General features: G+C 38.3%; 1 protein-coding gene across 20 annotated transcripts in view; it reads left to right on the top strand.

The window, feature by feature from the left end:
- LOC127638727 (CUGBP Elav-like family member 2) overlaps positions 1–20167 on the top strand; it is a 200402-nt gene that overhangs the window by 148156 nt on the left and 32079 nt on the right. For all 20 annotated transcript variants that reach the window (XM_052120385.1, XM_052120398.1, XM_052120400.1 and 17 more), the window contains 4 exons: positions 2622–2704; positions 10292–10340; positions 14186–14320; positions 19576–19655. In XM_052120385.1, coding sequence (XP_051976345.1) covers positions 2622–2704; positions 10292–10340; positions 14186–14320; positions 19576–19655 — 347 coding nt within the window. The remainder of the gene's footprint in view (positions 1–2621; positions 2705–10291; positions 10341–14185; positions 14321–19575; positions 19656–20167) is intronic.

Raw genomic sequence — 20167 nt, 5'->3', positions numbered from 1 at the left:
TGTGTGTGTGTGTGTGTGTGTGTGTGTGTGTGTGTGTGTGTGTGTGTGTGTGTGTGTTTGACACTGGAAAGAGGGTCGTTTTGGCCATGAACAGGACTGCATTGTTGCCAGAGATGAGTGAGAGTCCTCAGTTTATCCTGCCAAAGTCTCTCTCTCTCTCTCTCTCTCTCTCTCTCTCTCTCGCTCTCTCTCTTTCTCTCTCTCTTTCTCTGGCAGTAAAAGGGGATTTAATTCACTCAATTTTCTTCTCTTTCTTCTTTAAATAAAACATGCCAGCAATATCAGCATGCTTTGGCTGCACACACATGCACGCATGCAAGCACGCACACACATACAAATCTCCCCAAACCTCTTTGGTTATCTTAGAGACCAAGATTTAATCGTGTGTGTGTGTGTGTGTGTGTTGTACCTTTTCTCTCATGTCCAGTCAAGGACAGTAATGAGTGTGTGTATGATTGTGTCTGATTGTGTGTGTGTGTGTGTGTGTGTGTGTGTGTGTGTGTGTGTGTGTTGTACCTTTTCTCTCATGTCCAGTCAAGGACAGTAATGTGTGTGTGTGTGTGTGTGTGTGTGTGTGTGTGTGTGTGTGTGTGTGTGTGTGTGTGTGTTGTACATATACACATTTTTATTCCTCTGACGAAGATAAAGAAATAAGGCATTTTTTAATTTATGATATGATGCACATTGTTTTGTCCGGACCTATTAAATTATTAAAATACATTAAAATGCAACTGACATCAAAATGATTACTTTAATACAATCTACTATGATAAATATCTTTTCAATTTCTGTGTTCAAAGTCATTTTGATATTTTTCTGGGGCTTAGTCAAAACTGGGATGTAACTATCCAGAAGGTGTGTGTGTGGAATTGTAATTTAGAAAGAATAAAACAAACGATGACATAAGGAGTGTGGATTCATTTCTTTATTAATTATTTCCCAAAAATAAATATAATGTTTTTATATTAATACTTGAAAAAGCATTTGTCCTCCAAATCAAAGTCAGTAACCAACATATACTGTAGGTTGCCATTTGTTGTCATGTGATGACAAAACAAATAAATACATGAATTAATAAATAAATAAATAAAAATCAGATTTTTATGAAAAGGCACATCTTGTTCAGTTCAATTGGAAACTTCTTGAAATTTTTGACTCGAAAAATGTATGATATTTGTAGAAAAAAGAGAAATAGTTGCATCGTGAAAACACTTTTTTTGATTTGTATTAATTATTCAGTCCTGTATACGTGTATTCAGGGTGCAAGGAAGTTATTTTAGTACCATTAACTTGGTGGTTACACCACTTGACTATTTTAAAGTAATTACACCATTTATGGTAGAAAATGCTATTAATGTTTTTCAAAATATGTATGAAACCAACATGAACACACATATTAGATTTTCTTCAAGCTTGACACGTTTCTCCGTTTTTCCATCTGACACATTAGTCAATCTTTTTTAAAAATGTTATAATACCCCTAAAAGTATTAACACTTTCTGGTTGTCAAATAGTTGTTAGTGCAAGATAATGTACTGAACTACACCTGTAGTTACTTTGCTAGTACATCCGTGTGAACTGATTCATACTTCCACTAATATTCAGCTTGACACCAGTTTGAAAATGGTTCAGAAAAGTGATGTTAGTTCAGCCAACTTTCATGAACAAAAGGACTTTCAATGCAAATCACTTGGTGAAATCTCACTGGTCCAAAATCCTGTTCCAGAAGCTGTATCTCCAACAATTTTATTGCAGAAAGGGCAGAAAAACACATTTGAAAGTTGTTGCATCAATCCTGGTTGGGACACGACATTAGATCACTTTGGAATCTATCAACCTCTTCTTGTTTTCTCTCTTTCAATCTAATTCTCTCTTCTTATCTTCTCTCCAGTGTAGTTTGGCAGCGATCTGTATGACAGCAGTGAGATTGTTTTCTCTCTCAGCAGGAAGTGAGACGAAAAGAAAAGCTCCAATCCCCTTGGCTTATTGTATGGTTAAAATGCTTACCTCTAGGGATGCCACAGTGTCAGTTTCTGACGATGAGATTACTGTCTTAGAAAAATGGTGGTTTTAACGATTATTTGCAATATGTCTTATTATACAACAGCACTGATGCAAATAAATGCAAAACATATAACAACTGGACGTCTTTGTGCAGCATCCTGTCCCATTTGTAGGGATTAAATACTACAAACAGCCGATTTAAGTCGCTTTTTGGTGGATATGAGTTTCATAGATCAAATTATAATTTGTAGTTAATGTGTTTAAGCCCCAGTTTCACGTAAATTGAAAGTTCATGTTCATTCCGTGGCACCTGGCTAAGCACCACTCGGCCACCGTCTGTAACCATAGCAACAGCTCCAGTACCGACACAGGCTCAACAGTTTTCACATTTAGGCTTACAAAATCTTAAGAATAACTCACTAAATTGTATAGATTCATACATTATGTATGTTATTTTTGCCACGTCTAAATAAAGTATTTCACGGTTTTAACCGCGGATTCTAAATTATTTCGGTTAAATTAACCGTGACATTTTTAATCGCGGTTAATAGTGAAACCGTATAATTGCTGTATCCCTACTTACCTCTCTCTCTCTCTCTCTCTCTTTATTTTCCCAGGGTGCTGTTTTGTCACATTCTACACACGGAAAGCTGCCTTGGAGGCCCAGAATGCACTGCACAACATAAAGACCTTAACTGGGGTGAGTGTTTGTTTATCTGTTCGTGTCTGTCTCTCTCAAAGCCAGCAAGGCGTACTGTTTCTTATACAAACGTCACATGACACCATCAAGTGTTTAATCTGTTTTTCTGCTTAAGAGGTTGTTATTCAGAAAAGTGTGAGAATTTGGGTTGAGGAGATGGTCTTACCTTGGACTTTGTCTTAAATCAAAGAGGAACTTTAATGAGTTTAACTCCATATCTCTGAGAGAGATAGAGAGAGAGAGAGAGAGAGAGAGAGAGAGAGAGAGAGTTTGGTTGTATGGATTAGTGGAGTTTCCTGTGTAGGGGTCAAAAAGAGGTTAGGAACCAAATGGATATGGAAACAACAGAACCACTCATCCTAGGTTATGCTAAGTTTTTCCATATGCTGATATGTCTCATGTATGGCCAAGTAAACTCTTTTTACCGCAAGCCTGTACGGACGTTCAACGCATGCAAACTACATTCTGTGATGCTCTTTTAGTACAGCCAACAACAGGTAGACTCATTAACCACGTGCCAAGACGACGACAATTCGCCTGTCCAGAAATGCTAGGCTGCAGGCTAACAGTCCGTGCACACTGTGCTGATGACGGAATTTGCATCACTGTGCCCAAGAAGTTTACTTTTACCATTTTTGTTTTTCTGCATGCCGTTACGTCTCGCACATTTCAAAGTATACTCAATTGACTGCATGCCCATATGGACACGTTCAAAGCGTGCACCTTACGACTGCTTTGTGATACACTTTAGTACAGGCAACTCCTGGAGCATGCTTCGACGACGGGCACAGGCGCACAGGTGTGTATGTCTAAAGAAACTGGGCTAGACTACATTTCACATTTCTGTGAAAAAGCATTTAACTTACCTATATAAGGTGCTGTCATCACTGAAGTTTCTCTAGTTGCTACATTCTCCATTATTTAAAATTGTTTTATCAGGCCACCAGCATCACGGCCAGGTAACTCCACCCCCTCCGCTACGTACGGTAAGCCGCGAGCGTTGAATACATGAAGTGTCCAACATTCCACACTCCTTTTTGATGGTTGGAAAAGTGCATCATCCGAGTACTTACAGTATAGGATAATTGTTCTTGTTGAATTTTCAGTGTTGACATACTACTCGCACTATTTCCACTATAGAATGACGTAGAACTGTGCAGAACTGTGCGGTTTGGGATGCAACTTTTGTTTTTGCACGTGCTTTTATGTCTTGTGCAGGGTCAAATGATTTGGACCGTGAGCCCATATTGATGATTTAGTTTGCGCTGACGACACGCAAAAATTAAAACTATCCATGGGTTGCACACGGACAGTCAGTGCATACTGTGCTGATTATGAAATTTGCGTCACTGTGCGCGAAATGTAGCGGTACTCAGAAAACCGGAGTATACTTTGGCCTTAAGGCCTGAAATATTGTCTTCGCAAGTACATGAACTTAAGCGCTTCTAGCCATGCAAGCATGATTTGATTCATCATTAAATTACGTTTCTGAACGTAATTCTTAATGACGTATAAGTATACTTGCATTCTCAGCGTTACCACAAGGGTCGCTATTGCATACTTACAGTATACTTTTTGCATACAGTGTTTCTAGCCTTAGTGTGTGTGTGTGTGTGTGTGTGTGTGTGTGTGTGTGTGTGTGTGTGTGTGTGTGTGTGTGTGAACAACATTATCAAAGGTTACTGTTAACTGTAATCAAAAACTATTTTAAAATAACAATTTGCATTTAATGACAATAATACACACACACACACACACATACATATATATATATATATATATATATATATATATATAGATAGATAGATAGATAGATAGATAGATAGATAGACCAGTGTTATGTGTGTGTGAGAGCTGAGACTCTTTAAAATGTTGTTTTTCACTCGTCTTCTTATTGTTTTTAAATATATGTCATCATTTTGTTTTGTTAGTAATGTTGTTTTCCTATTCCAAACTCTTTAGCCTACGGCAGACCTAAAGATGGCACGTACAATTACCAAATCAGTTGCCAACATAATTAGACTGTCTCTGAGCTGTGTGTGTGTGTGTGTGTGTGTGTGTGTGTGTGTGTGTGTGTGTGTGTGTGTGTGTGTGTGTGTGTGTGTGTGTGTGTGTGTGTGTGTGTGTGTGTGTGTGTGTGTGTTTGTGAAGACGACTGAGAGCTAATGTAGGACATGTCTTTAAGAGTATCTTAAGAGTATTCTCCAGCTGTGAGTGATTCTTCTCTCTCTCTTTGAAATAAAATGATTGCGCATTAGTTCAGTACTGCTCATATAATATCATTTAATACATTGCTTGTTAAGCACCCTCAAGAACTCTCAATAACTAGGAAAGTGTAACACAATCATTCATATTTAATTAGCGGACATTTTATTTACAATAATTAGTCACCTATGAGAAATAAAAGTTGTAGTAATGTCTGATTTATTTCAATAAATAACTGAAATCTGAAATGCTGTGAAGGGACTTCTAAGATTTGAGTGGTAACTCAATGAATACATTTGGGAATCTTTTTAGCCCACTCATTGAAAAAAACCATCTGAACTAGGGATGCACCAGTACCAGTTTTCTCTTCTGATCCGATTCTGATATCTGAAATCTCAGTATCTCCGATATCTATCAAATCTCCACTTTTCATTCACACAGTTAGTTTTTGTAACATTGTCAATTTAATAATAATTATTATTATTATAATTATTGACTTTTAGAATTTGAAAATACAACAGTGATATATTTCAGTTGTGCACCTTTAACTTAAAAACCCTCGTGCTTTTATTTTGACGATCGTAACAGTCCAGGAAGTCCTGTAGGTGTCTGTTTGTGGGCTACTTCAGTCTACTTTAAAGTCCCCGTGAACCGGAAGTTGCAAACGACTTTTCTCCAGTGTTGTGACGTATTTCCGAGAGAAACGGAATACTAAATGAGGCAAAATAGTGGGCGTGGCTTTTTTTTCCAACTAGCACCTGATTGGATCTAAAAAAGTAGGCGTTTCATTCAGAAATGGAGGCAGATCTTAACGCAAGTTTACAATCGGTTGTTGAGGATTAATCGCCGCCTGAAACACCGCCAGCAGTCCCCTTCCTGCAGCAGGAGGAGGAGGAAGATGAAGAAGATCAGGAGCACACGGAGGATCATTTTGTCACGGGGGGAATCAGACCTTACATGTTTGAGCCGTTACATGTGGAGGGTTCGAATGGTAAAAAGTGTTCCGTGAGTGTCACAACCAAAAATGCACCTCCTCGCCATCTCTCCTTTCACATGCTGTCAATGCTCGCAAACACACAGGCAGCCTGTCTACTGTCAGTTGGAGGGGCGTGGTTATGGATGTTAAGGAGACACCTAAACCGTCAAACCTACGTCATCAGGCAAGGTCCTCCAATGCAGAGGGGCGGGGAATTTTCAGATTTTGATTAAAGATTACGAAGCCAAAAATGTTTTTGGTGTGGATTGACTTGCATGGATGAATTGTTCACCACAAAACGATCAATTTAGGCAAACAAAGTAAGTATGGTCAATTTTGAATTCATGGGGACTTTAATTTGCTTCTTATTCCAAATCTGGTAAAATGCACCTCCAGTGCCGTTCTAAATGCATATTATAAGGGAACCGAACTATTGAGCATCAACATCTGAGATGTCGTTTGTGAGTAGCGCTCAAATATGAAAATAGCCACAAGCTATGAGGGCTAAAAATAGCCGCGACCGCCTCACCAGTCTGCGCTTGCTATGTGTGTGTGTAAACAGAGCAGCACCATCCACTAACGCGCCGTGCATGCATACTATCTGTGTATATTTACTAATTTAACACAGCCTTTTTCGATTCACAGACCTGTTGCACGTCTTCAAGTGGCTTTGAATAAAATGCACAAGTCATATGAACTACTTTAATGGTACTATTATGTCATTTTTGGAGCTTGAGAGTAACGAACATGACTAACACACAGTATCAGATTTGGATCGGGCTCGTTGGACCCAATCCGTCTAAAAACATCAGAATCGCAACCTACACTGATCCAGATATCGGATCGGCGACAAATCTGTACCGATTCACTGAAATCAACTGGACTTCCTAATGCTAAAATGTTCTCCTGTAAATATGTTTTTAAAAACAAGTTGAAACATATTCCTTCAATTATAGCTCTGTTCTGTGAGCTTCAGTCCTTTGGCGTAAACCAAAGCATCAATGACGTAAACGTCTTCCACTTTAGCGTGATTCAGCAGTAACTGTAAAGCCTTGGCTTGTGTTATAGATCAGAATGATGCCTGCTTAGACTTCACTGCACGTCATACACACACACACACACACACACACACACACACACACACACACACACACACACACACACACACACAGGTTCTTCCTTACTGCTCTATTTGAGAGAGTTGATTAAAATGTTTCCACAAGTGTCTGTGTGTGTAAGTGGGTTATCAGTTGATAACTCTGACAGATGTTATTAATCACAGCCTGAATCGGTATCAAGAAGGTCTTTTGTGTGTTTGTGTGTTAGAATTCACTCTATTAGTGGAAGTTGAAGTGTAGTGTGTTTTTGTTATTATTGCTCATTGCCTAGTGTTTCAATGTTTGGCACTGTGCGTGTTTCAGTGTGTGTGTGTGTGTGTTTGGGTGTGGCAGATTATAAAATCCCCACTGTGTGCACATCTGTCTGATTCTTACAATCTTTCACATGAACACGCACTGTATCCTCAAACCACTGGACTACACATACCTGGACATGGCAGCAAAACAACATCTCCCAACAAACTTAGTAGTCCACACAGTGTTAAAGAAAGCGAGGTGTGTGTGTGTGTGTGTTGTAGGTCAAAAGTCAGCACTGACATGAAGTAAATGATATCTTCAGTCATTTCTGACTGCCTTTATAATTTGATCCAACTAGAGAGTTATGGAGCTGTCAGTTTGTCTTCCCCAGACGCTATGACTGCATTTAAGTGTATGTGCGTGTGTGTGCGCGTGTGTTTGTGTGTGAGTGCATGCGTGTAATTTGTGAGAGCAAGCATGTACAGTATATTTCATGAGAAATCGGTATCAGTGTTGGAGAGCATGATCCCTGTAATTAGTGTCATGGCCTTTATCGACGAGAGAAAGAGCACACACAGACATATGTGAGGACACACACTGCACGGAGAGAAAATGCATACCACATACAGTATGAGCTGACATTCAAGAGTAGACAGATGTCATACAGAGCTGTGTGTGTGTGTGTGTGTGTGTGTGTGTGTTAGACTGACTCAGGACTGGCAGTAGATCAAAGCCGCATTTAAACTGTTGATCCACACACACACAGCTGCAGAGAACTCCACAAAGCTGAAAGTGTTACAAGAGGAGCAAAAAGAAAAAGCGATAAAATCAAAGCATGAATGAAAGTAGAGTTTGAGGGAGTGTACACAAAGGACGGGTTCTTGCTTTCAAAAACAGCAAGATGGAGCGTAATTCAATGAATCTGAACACATCGGTAATGAGATGTGTTTTTAGGCTTTGTCGCCACAATTGATGGGTATAATCCGATTACAAAGTAATATGCTACTTTAATCTGATTACTTTTAAAGTTGAAAGTATAATACAAGAACAATACACTATAACACATAAAGCCCAAAGTATACTTCAGTCAGACGCGGACGCTTACGCGTGACACAAATCTCGTCATCAGCAGGGTGTTCGTGCACTGAACGCAGCCCGATTTTTTGAACCGGAATGTGCATGCGTCAGGAGTTCCCCGCGTTGGTCTAACTCCAGTTTGAAGGAATATAGAGACACCTTTATGGGTCCTTATGAGAAATATTCTGGCATCTCATAGCAGTCGTAGCACGCTTGTCAATGTCCTGTGTATGTGCACACAGTCAGATGAAGTATACTTTGACAGCCATGCGTTCGACTGTACAGATTCTGAGCCTTTGCGTCAAAATCGAAGCATACTTTGGGCTTTACAGTTTAAATTCTTGTAATCAGATTACAGTTTCTGACTAGTAATTCAGTTAATAACTTTTAAGTACGTTATTTGGGATACACATATTTCTGATTTAATGTTATTTATGTGCAAACCATTTAAAACCTGAATTGTGTTCAAATGTAATTTATTACAATATAATATGTAATGCCCACTGGCCATGTTTGTAAGTATACATTGCTAGAAAGTAATGTCTCGACTAAAGATGTTTCACCTTCTCACTAGTGTATTTAATTAGTCTATTAGCAATGAATGTTCAACAGTGTAATACACATGCATCACAGGATTTCTGAAATTTATTTTTTTTTTTTTTGAAAGTCATGAGAATTCCCTGCACACATCATTTTCTGTATTGTTTCATGGAATTCTGTTGGGAAATTACTTTTTTAACATCTGAAAACAAAATGACTCCTTTTTCTTGCTTAGACTTTCATAGCTAATATTTAATGTAGCCTAAATTCACAAAATAACACAATTTTCACACGTTTTGCATAATTTGGGAAATAAGGCCAAATTATAATATTCTTCTCATAAGTGATATTTACTTTGAAATTATTATTATTTTTTTTTTAAACATCACTTGTCCCTTTCGACACTTTTGGCAACTTTGTTAACATATATATATATATATATATATATATATATATATATATATATATATATATATATATATATATATATATTAGGGGTAAAATTGTTAATACATTTTTGAAAAATGAATATGAATTATTTTCACACAATAAATATTTAAATGGTTTGTTTATTGCTCTCTTTGTTTAGATTGTCATAGCTCTAAACATATAACAATTTGTAATTTTGTAATTAATTTTTATAGTTTAATATTGAAAGTCTGGGTCTGGGACAAGGTTAAAAAAAAAAGGAAAAATCGTTTTAAAAGTACCAAAAACAAATTATGAAAGTCTGTTAAAAAGTTTCCAAGTGAGTTTTAATGTGACTTTCATATAAAAATAAATAAACTGAAATAGAAAAGTTGTAATCAGTTTGTGTGGACAGTACGCATCGTTGGATTAAAATGTAAAATATAAAATGTTTCTATTTCTAAGATAACACCTTAATATCACTCATGTAATTAAATATGTATAATACATTTATAATTAGGCCCAGTGACAATATTGTAGCATACTGCTGTTTGAACAAAATTATTGTTGCATTTAATGTTTAACACTGTTTAAAAAAAAATAAAAAATAGAATGTGTACAGACATAATATGAGATCACATCCTGTGTGCACATCCTCTTATTAATAAAAAAAACAAATCAATGGATGTCAAGACACAGAGAGAATAAAAACAAGTGTGTGTGAGAGAAAGAAGGGACACTATAAATGTTTAATCTGGGAAGTGCTGACAAATTACCTTCATCAAACCCCAAACACATGCATACGTCTTCATTCCGTTAGTCTACCGAGATATAGAATAGATGCTGAAAAAAAAATGCCGAGACATTAACTAGATTACAGAGATAATGTAGAACATCATAGTCGAGGTTGATTGTTTCTCTGTGCTAGTGTGAGTGTTAATGAGCGTGCTGTAGTACATGTGCCGTACTCTGTTGTGAAGTGTTTGTGTGTAAATGTAACCCGTGTGTGTATGTCCTGTGTTTCAGATGCACCACCCCATACAGATGAAGCCCGCAGACAGTGAGAAATCAAATGGTGAGTGTTTGTATGCGTCTCTTATTTTTCTCGGTTCATCCGACTGTACGTTTGTTCTATGGGTTCGTCTCTTAGTGGATCTGTGTGCATGTGTATGTGAGGGACTGAGAGATGGCTGAATTATTGAAACCCAGGAGGATCACGGTCAAGAACAGTTTAAGTGTTTGCCCTGGCAGTGACTCACACGCGTACACACTCGTATAAAATCATATTGCTCACAAAACGATTTTTATAGATGTGGTTAGGAAGTCCACCGAAAGGTGGTGGAGCTCGTGGTTAACCAGGTTATCTGCAAACCTCTCTCAAAATTGGCCCATGTTTACACTGACTTGAGAGCTCTTTTGCCTTTTTCCAGTCGAAGTTAGTGGTGGCAACACTCAAGCTGGCAATCAGGAGAACCGGGACTTTTCCTGGTGGGCCGACCACGTAACGGGGCTACGAAATGCAGAAGGGACAGTGAAACACATTGCCACAACGAGTCAACCCCATGTTCCGTGTAATGTGTGTCCAAAGAAGAGATCCACTCAATCTATTTGTCATTGAATAATGTCTCTTTTAAAGGTGCACTCAGCGATTCCTGAGAAACTGTTGATATTCAAACTCAACTGCCAAAACAAACACACCCCTCCCTTCAGTGCTCCTTTGGAAGCTCCGCCTCCCAAATTCATGCACGCGAGGCGGTTATAAGCACACCAGCTCCAGACACTAACAACTCTCCTGCTACTAAATTTAACATCACAACAACAGCATATGGGTTCTGTGAAACTTAGATAAATTTATGTTTGCCAGCTGTCAAGAAGACAAAGAGCAACATCTGCATCCATCTTCAAGCCTTTTACTCGGAGGTCTCTCCACTGCTGAAAAGCCTCGGCTCCTAGCCCTCGACTTATGTATATTATGTGTTATATTAAACATATTATTATATTATGTTTATATTCATCTGACCTTTTTCTCTTGGTCTGTTTTTCAGCCATTTGTCCACCTTAGAGTTTACAAGGTTTGCTTCAGTCAGATTTGCCTTTGCTCTTCTTATGAATTTCCCTCTCGCTCTACCCCCACCACCCACCCTGTGCACGCGCAAGAACCACCCGCTGTTGCTAATTGGCTGGAGTAGTGTTGTGTGGACAAAAAGCGTATTGGATTAGAATTACCGAGTGCACCTTTAATATCCTTTCTGTACAGTCAGTTGTTGATCAAAAACAACAAAAAAAGAAACATTTAATTCTAAACACAAACAGCACGTAAGAGATAAAGCAATTTTAGTAATTTCTTGTTAATACGCGCTCCTATACAGACTCTCTTTACAGAAATGCCGGTTTTCTTAAAGAGACAGTACCGGTTTTTAGCATATGTTCAACAAAATAATTTAAAAACTTGTTTTTTAATAAATGGTGCAAATTAAACAATAAACATGTGACCAGATATAATATATGCAATACAATATCATATTTATTGAGTGATGACATGGATTTGTTCATTTCATAAAATCCATTAAAAGGACTTATAAGTAATAAAACAAAACAACTAGCTCCAAAGTAAAACACAACATAAAAAGCTTTGATTTGAAGCCAAAAAAAAATAGACTCTCATACTTTTATATTAGGTGGCCTTAACTACTATGTACTAACATTAAATACATACAAGACTATGTATTTACTGTGTAACTACATGTTGTTCTGCAAAATTCCCACATTTTTGAGGCACATGTAAGGTGAGGGTTAGAATTAGGGGTTATAGGAAGGTTTTGGGGCAAGGGTTGGGTTAGGGGTAAAGTTAACAACTACAAATGTAATTAAATGCAAGTACTTAAAATGTAATTACAATGCAACAACATGTATGTACATAATAAGTACAGGACTGCGTACTTAATGTCCCATAAAGCAATGCAAATGACTTAATTTAATTAAAAACTATGGAATATTATAAAAATCGGTCGCTGCAGAGCTCTTTTGGTGTGCATTGTTAGCAGCGATTCTCTGGTGGATCGTCAGGAATTCCACTACTAAACATGTTTTTGTAAAAATGAAGATGATATAATGTAGACCGATGGCTTCAGCAGAAGCATATACCATCAATTAACAACCTCAGAGCTCACGGTATGTCTGTCTTTTAAAGGTTTATAAGTTATCAATAAAAATCATTTTGAGTATGGAGAAAATGTATGGGATTTTTACTTTCAGAACCAGGCTGCTTTATTGAATTGTTTTAGCCAGCACAATGGTTGAAAACGTAGGCAATAATTGATGCACAACCATTTCTTCCATGTTCTTACATCTTCCAGTGTAGTGAAAATATTTAAAAGTCTAATTTTAACTTTGAAACAATGTAGCCGCTATTTTGGTATTGACTTCAAATGACAATTCTCAGTGAGATCAATCAATCAGAAGTCCAAATTAGAGCGCCGTTCTTGTTTTTTGTCTTGTTTATCCTGTTTTGTTAAGAAATAAATCACAATACGGAAGTAAAATTGGTCGTAAATGCCATTTCATGTTGACTTCAATGGGCCAGCGTGGAGCCCATTTTTCTAGCCCTGGACAAATTCACAGAATGACGCAGCTGCTTTGACAAATGGCCGGTGGAAAAGACTAGCCTACTCTCTGAATCCCTGCCTCCTTGTCTTTCTGTCTCTCCTGAGTGACAGTGACGTTATAGGTGTGCTCCTACTGTCATAAGTCTCACAGAGATGATGTCATTCTCATAAATATATTTGAGATGCTCAGTGTAAGCACAGCAGTAATGTGTTAGTTTCACTCATTAGTGAATGCTGTCACCCATCAAATTGTGTGTGCACGGTTAATCTTCTACTGGTACAACACTGCGTGTGTGAGAGAGAAGTGAAGCCTTTGTAACAGCACTTATCACTGGCTCATCCTGTCGCTGTTAAATGCACAAACAATTCAAACAGCAAAATAAACAAGTGAGCTATCGATTTCCCAGAGTGCTGCGGCTGGCTTATCGGTCGCCCGGTGGTAAGAGCTGACACGTTCTTCATTACAAAATTGGATTACAGTTACCTCCCTTCCTCTCTCTCTATCTCTCTCTCTCTCTCTCTCTCTCTCTCTCTCTTACAAACACACCCTCTCAGTGCAAACCTTCAACTAAAAATATGACTTCACTGCTCTTATAAATGTATTTGCTTCTTGTTTAGTCTTCCTCATATCATGCTGATCAAATTTCAGGTCAAACTGAAGTCCCTCTCTTACTGCTTTAAGTCAAGTTGGAGTGATTGTAATTACGAGATGGCTGCATAAGAAGAGCCTTGAGTTGGGGGGCGCACCACTTGAAGTATCACAGTAGAAGCATTTAGCATTTTGCTTGCTTTTGATGAATAATAGTGGTAAAGCTTAGCAGAAAAAATGGCTTATTTAGTCCGTTTATGAGGCAACAGGCTTATGTGGAAAAACTACATTTCCATCATTCTGTGTGGCAGCACGAGAATGATAATATGCACACATAAAGCATCACACACTTTGCTCCTCATTATGTTGCACTAATGCTAAAAAAGCTTCCTGTATTTGTCAGTAACTAAATGAAAAAGGGAGAAAGATAGATGAAATAGCCCAGCGCTTCCATTGTTTCCCCGACCAAAATCGCATGAATGCGCATCGTAATGATGATTTCCAAGTTCATAAATAGGAAATTCACAAAAAGACTTGAGGCAGCATTTCTCTCTCACACACACACACACACACACACACACACACACACAAACAAATTAGATGCAAAAAGAGCGGTCAGGCCATTGAAACCAGTGGGGCAGACTGAGAGATGTTATGTAGTCTTGTCCCACTCATTTGGCCCACATAGTTCATCCACTTGTTTTCTCAACCCTTCCTCTTATTTAGCGGTGGAGGACAGAAAGCTGTTCATCGGCATGGTGTCGAAGAAATGTAATGAGAACGACATTCGAATCATGTTCTCTCCATTCGGACAGATTGAGGAATGTCGCATTCTTAGGGGACCAGATGGACTCAGCCGAGGTAAGACCAATGCACAATTGTGTATATGTATTTTCACATAATGGAAAACCGGAGGAAAAAACGTTTATTGTGTTTGGTGGACATCAAATTACCCTAAATATTTAACAAATGAAGATGCAAGGGACATCGAAAGTATACAACTTCATGAATAACAGGGGGTCCATTTTTTGCTAGGTAGATATACCAGTACAGAGGCCTTACTTCGGAAAACTATGAGCCTGTTTAAATGCACACCAATGCACCAATGAGAACTCCCACAAATCAGCTTATTTAAAAAAATCTGAACAAAGCAAGACAACCACTTTAACTTTAGATTTGAAAATGTTATTCTCTGCTTTTGACGTCTAACCCTGAAGATGCATTTGCACAACACTGGACATTGGATAAGCCGGTAGGAACGTCTGTGAAGGTGTTTATGTGCAACCTGAAATCTGGGTAATGAGCAAAAATCTACCCAAGTCGATCTGTATATTCTTAAGCTGTTTATGACCACAAATCGATAAAGGAAAGCCGTTTAATGTGTGTACATGACCACACATGTTGCTGGCTTATTAAGCATAATCGGTGTAATGTGCATGTAAACGCACTCAGTGACTTTAGTAAACCAAAAGTAACAAAAACTATTTGTGTGGAGGTGGCCTAACATTATCTGAGTTACCATAGACTTTATCAGTTGGAGTCAGTCTGGCCATTCTCTGTTGACCTCTCTCATCAACAAGACATTTCCATCCACAGAACTGCCCCTCACTGGATGTTTTTTGTTTTTGGCACCATTCTGAGTAAATTCTAGAGACTGTTGTGTGTGAAAATCCCAGCAGATCAGCAGTTACAGAAATACTCAAACCATTCTGATGGTTGATGTGAACATTAACTGAAGCTCCTGACCCGTATCTGGATGATTTTATGTACTGCTGCCACACGACTGGCTGATTAGATAATCACATGGATGATTGTTGGTGCCATATGAGCTGGTTTGAGTATTTCTGGGATTTTCACACACAAAAGTCTCTAGAATTTACTCAGAATGGTGCAGAAAACAAAAAACATCCAGTGAGCAGAAGTTCTGTGGATGGAAATGTCTTATTGATGAGAGAGGTCAACACAGAATGGCCAGACTGACTCGAACTAATAAAGTATACGGTAACTCAGATAACTGCTCTGTACAATAATAGTGAGAAGAATATCATGTCAGAATGCCATTATGAGATGCGGGTTGGTGCTCTTTTGGCAGCAAGAGGGGGACCAACACAATATTAGGCAGATGGTGTTATTGTTGTGGCTGATCGGTGTATGTGTGAATATGTCTCCTGCTTGATGTAACCTGCAGGGAATTACACCGCACCCCTAACTTCCCACAATGCTGTGCTTTCACATGCAGGCCCCTAGTCACCAACCGTCTTTTATCACTCATTTATCTTGCACATCCACTCCTATAGTCATCCCTCTATCCTCAGCCCGTTCCTGTTACCTCTTCAAAGTTGTCATTCTCTCTCTTTTCCTCCTGTCCTCATGAATATTTTAATTCCACAGGAGATTAACTTTATTCCCAGAGCTCGTGGTTAAAGATATATTTGAAATGCTTCTCTGAGAGGAACTACCTCCCCCTCCCATTAAAAAAAGGATGGAATGCATAAATAGATGTGTAAATGTATGTAAAGGAGCTGTGCGGTATAAGGTGTTGGGATGACTGTAACAGCATACTCTCTCTCTCGGCGCTATTAAAGAGGTCTCAATCATCAATGAACTTCACTATTAATAAAATATAGATCAGGCCACATGCGAGCACAGCTCCCTGGGAGCTACCCCACTTTCGTCCAAATACCCATCTCTCGTGCTTGTTATCCCTCTATCTCGTTCTTTCTCCATCGGTTATTTTATTTCGATGACACTGTGGTAGCCTGCCAGGTGTTTATATCTTATTTAGCATTGTATTAAGTACAGCTGTGAGCTATGTAAGTATAATGTGCATTCTTTTAGTCATTATTGCAAAATAAAACACAACTGGGTCATTCCATGCTAACTCAAGCAGATCCTAGGCTCAACATTTTGTTTTTGATATTTGAAATAAGTACCTAAATGATGATGAAAGTTAAAATGATTAAAGGCTATGGATCAATATTCAATAGAAATCATATTGTAGAGGCAGGCTAAAATGGCATGTTTTGCCTATGAGATGTGCCTAATTATAGCGCCAACTAGTGTCAGATGGATGTGTTTGTTTGCCTGAGTAGTGGTGCTAATTTGGGGCTATCCCACCAAGTTTAGGATCTCTTTGATTTTCAGTCTCTGATATCCAGACACTTTTAGGGCAGAAACAATATAAGAAAATTCAGCTCCTTTGGTGCTTGGTCTCCTAATGATGCGTTCCAGAGCTTTGCAGATGTGCATTTCTGAAATCCAGAAACTCGAGATACTGTAGGTTTCGCAATAACTGGAGAGCTACTTTTAATAATAGTGCATTTTTAGACCCTTTGTAAATCAAGATTTTGACATGGTTTTTATGGGAATAAATAAAGTTACATCTCTTGTTTCAATATTATTTGTACTTCAGACCTTTGTTTTGTTGGACAAGAAACAACTAGCTTCATACAATGCGACACACATATGGTTTTCGACCATTGAAAATGAGTCAAATGTAACAATTTACGCACAGAGCCACGTTGAGAGCCCATGGGTCTTGGATAGAACCATATAGAGCCTTGAAAATGAATATACCAAAATAAAAAATTGTTCTAAACCAGAATCTAAAAGGATATTAAGGTATCTTTAATAACTCTAAATGTATAATCACTACAAGCTTGGAAAAATAAATAAAAAATTACTCATTGGGGAGCTGAAGTCAACTGATATTTACCTGTAGTTGTGCTCTGAAATCCTAGGTGATTCTCATTTTGACTCCCTCTACAATATAATTGATTATTCAGTATATATTGATCCATGGCATTCAATAGTTTGGCTTTTATAATCATGTATGTTTATCTTTCTTCAGAAATAGTATGATCAAAATCAGGGGTCATGGGTCTTGTATCACCCTGAAGGGATTTATTGTATAATAGTGACTTTACATTACCCTACTTTTTACACTCCTGCATACCGAACAGATAAACAATTTGTGGGATTATGTGAGAAGAAAGAGACTGAGAAGTGATTTAAGAGATATTAAACTACCACAGATACTGTATGGAGGAAATCAATATCTTATGAAAGCTGTAAATTGTACAGTTTTTAGGTCATTATACAAAAATGTTTTATAGCAGAATGCCACAATTGACCAATTGACCAGCAATCAATTTAAGTTTAGCAGTCATTCCACGAAAAAATTTTAGCTACAGAATGTTGTGAATAACCAATCAGAATCAAGTTTTCCATATAGCCGAGGTATAACAATAAACATCCACTTTCCTCTGCAATTGTTTCATTTGATCTCTGCATTAATTTGTCATCTAATCTTGACAGATCGTGGTACGTTCACAGTCACAGGTCAGTGCAAACAAGGCCTTAAAAGCTGAAAAAGAAAGGTTTCCGCATTTCCCAGCGAGATGCTATCTCTAGAGTTTCACACCCTGCCAGTCCTGGCAAATATCACCCTTTGAATGTCCAAAACTGCTTTAATGATTAGGCTAATTAAACAATGCTAAAAATAAACAGCCTTTCATACAGAGTTCACTTGTGGTGGCTCTCTGGTTCGCTGGGGCCAGATTCACGTGCTCAGAAGACAGATAGGAGGTTGTAACGGAGTGATAGTGAGCAGAAAGATGCTAATGAGCGAGAGAGAAAGAGAGAGAGAAGAAAGAGTAGGTACTCTGGAGAGGTAGACAATGCCAGCAGATATAGAGTGCAGCCATGTGGTCGTAACACTGTACTACAGGGCAGAAATATTGCTTCCCTGAAGTGACGATAGAATAATGAACGCCACTTTATTTCGCCATTCCTTTCTCTTACTAATGTAGATGTGTAAAAATAGATAACCCATTAACTAGGTTGCCGGTGCATGTGAGCATGTGTGTCCCCCATATGCAGAAATGTGCTGGACTGCACAGTAGAGGAGAGATCTTCAAACAGCGCTGCGTTTTCCCCCAGCATGCCTCCATATGGCCTGTTCTTTTGACTCCACTTGCACTTCTTCGAATCCAAGATTTGTTTCCCAGATGCCATTGCAAGCTATCCCGAAACACTCGCTGCCCTACAGGGATAGTTTGTCTTGATTACAGTTGTTTAAAAAGAAGGGCCAGGGGTTGTTGCGGGTAGATTGTTCCCATATTTATACGCAGACAAATATTAATGACATCGGTTAGGGCTGGGGTGTTTCCTACAGAATTCTGTATATGCAGCCTGGAAGCCAATGAAGAAAACAATTGTTTTGTAACATATTTTAAGGTTTTTGTTTTATTTTTTATTATGATTAATAAAAACCATTTATTGCTACAAAGCTCTTTCGCTGTAGTCGTTAACTACATTGTCATTTACGTAAACTTCCTGCATGCAAGTCAGATACATTTTCCATTAAATTCTGCATAAATCATTAAATCGCGAGTTTGTTAGTTATCAGTTTGATTCATAAAGTTTGTAGGCTTAAATTCAATTCATGACCAGCTAAATCAACTGTAGCATATTTGAATATTTGTTTTAATTAAAATACAATGAACCATTCAGCGAGTCAGACACACTATTTGGTAAACTTTTAGACGAATTTCGTCTAAAATTTCATGCGTGAAACGTTAAATTGTGAATCTTTTTGACCAATTTGATGTATAAAGTCTACATCATTTTGATCTATACAACTCATGACCAGTTTGATTTAACATATTTTATTATGAAAATACAATATATCGAGAAACAACTCTTTTATTAATGTGTATCTTCAGCTACATTGTCATGTGAAGCTCATAAATCGGGTCAAAGATCATTTTTGTAATGCTGTAGGAAACACTGAACTCTACTGTATGTTTGTTTGTAATGAGACTAGCCGCATACTCTAACCTCATGGTTTCCAATCTACTAGACCAAACTAAACTACAAAACTGATTCAATTACTGACACTTTGTGTACTTTGAGATGTTGGATGTTGATTGTTGTATTCTAGCAACTGTAGAGCACCGTTGTCTGCTGTGTTATTTGTACAATCTTTGTTTTTTGGCTTTATAACAACCTGTCCAACCCTTTTGTCTTGTTTTGTTTTTCTCTCGTCTCTCCTCCTCCTTCCTCCCCTCTCCTCCCTCCCATGTTCCTGCCTTTCCCTCCCCTCCCTCCTGCAGGATGTGCGTTTGTCACGTTTTCTACCAGGGCTATGGCACAGAATGCAATCAAAGCCATGCATCAGTCTCAAACCATGGAGGTACAGTACTCTTGTCTTCTCTTTCTCTCTCTCTCGCTCTCTCTCTCTCTCTCTCTCTCTCTCTCTCTCTCTCTCTCTCTCTCTCTGGGGCTTGCACGGTCATGGAAAACCTGCAAATATCAGAGAATTTTAAAACTCCAAATTAAAGTCATCACCAGGCCTGGTATCAGGCCAAGTCATGGAAATAATACAATCGTATAGATCTGATTCTTGAGATAAGGGACAAAACATGTTTAAAATCTGAGCTGTTATTTTTTAATTCAATACAGTGTTTCCCACAGGATTTTCTGAGACTATGGGAGGTGGAACTTCGACCCTCTAAGGGGGGTCTGGGGGCATGCTCCTCCGTTAAAAGTTTGTGCTCTTAAAGCTGCAGTAGGCAACTTTGAAATAAATTGAATTGTGAGAAACAGCGCCCCAATTCTTCCCCATATACATGATGCTCTTCACCCCCAGCCAGGGTTACTTGACAGCTATTCACAAACAGAGCCAAGGCCTGCCTTTCACTGAGT

This window comes from Xyrauchen texanus, chromosome 47 (assembly GCF_025860055.1).
Source record: "Xyrauchen texanus isolate HMW12.3.18 chromosome 47, RBS_HiC_50CHRs, whole genome shotgun sequence".
Lineage (NCBI taxonomy): Eukaryota > Metazoa > Chordata > Actinopteri > Cypriniformes > Catostomidae > Xyrauchen > Xyrauchen texanus.
This window is presented reverse-complemented; position numbering and strand designations above follow the sequence as displayed.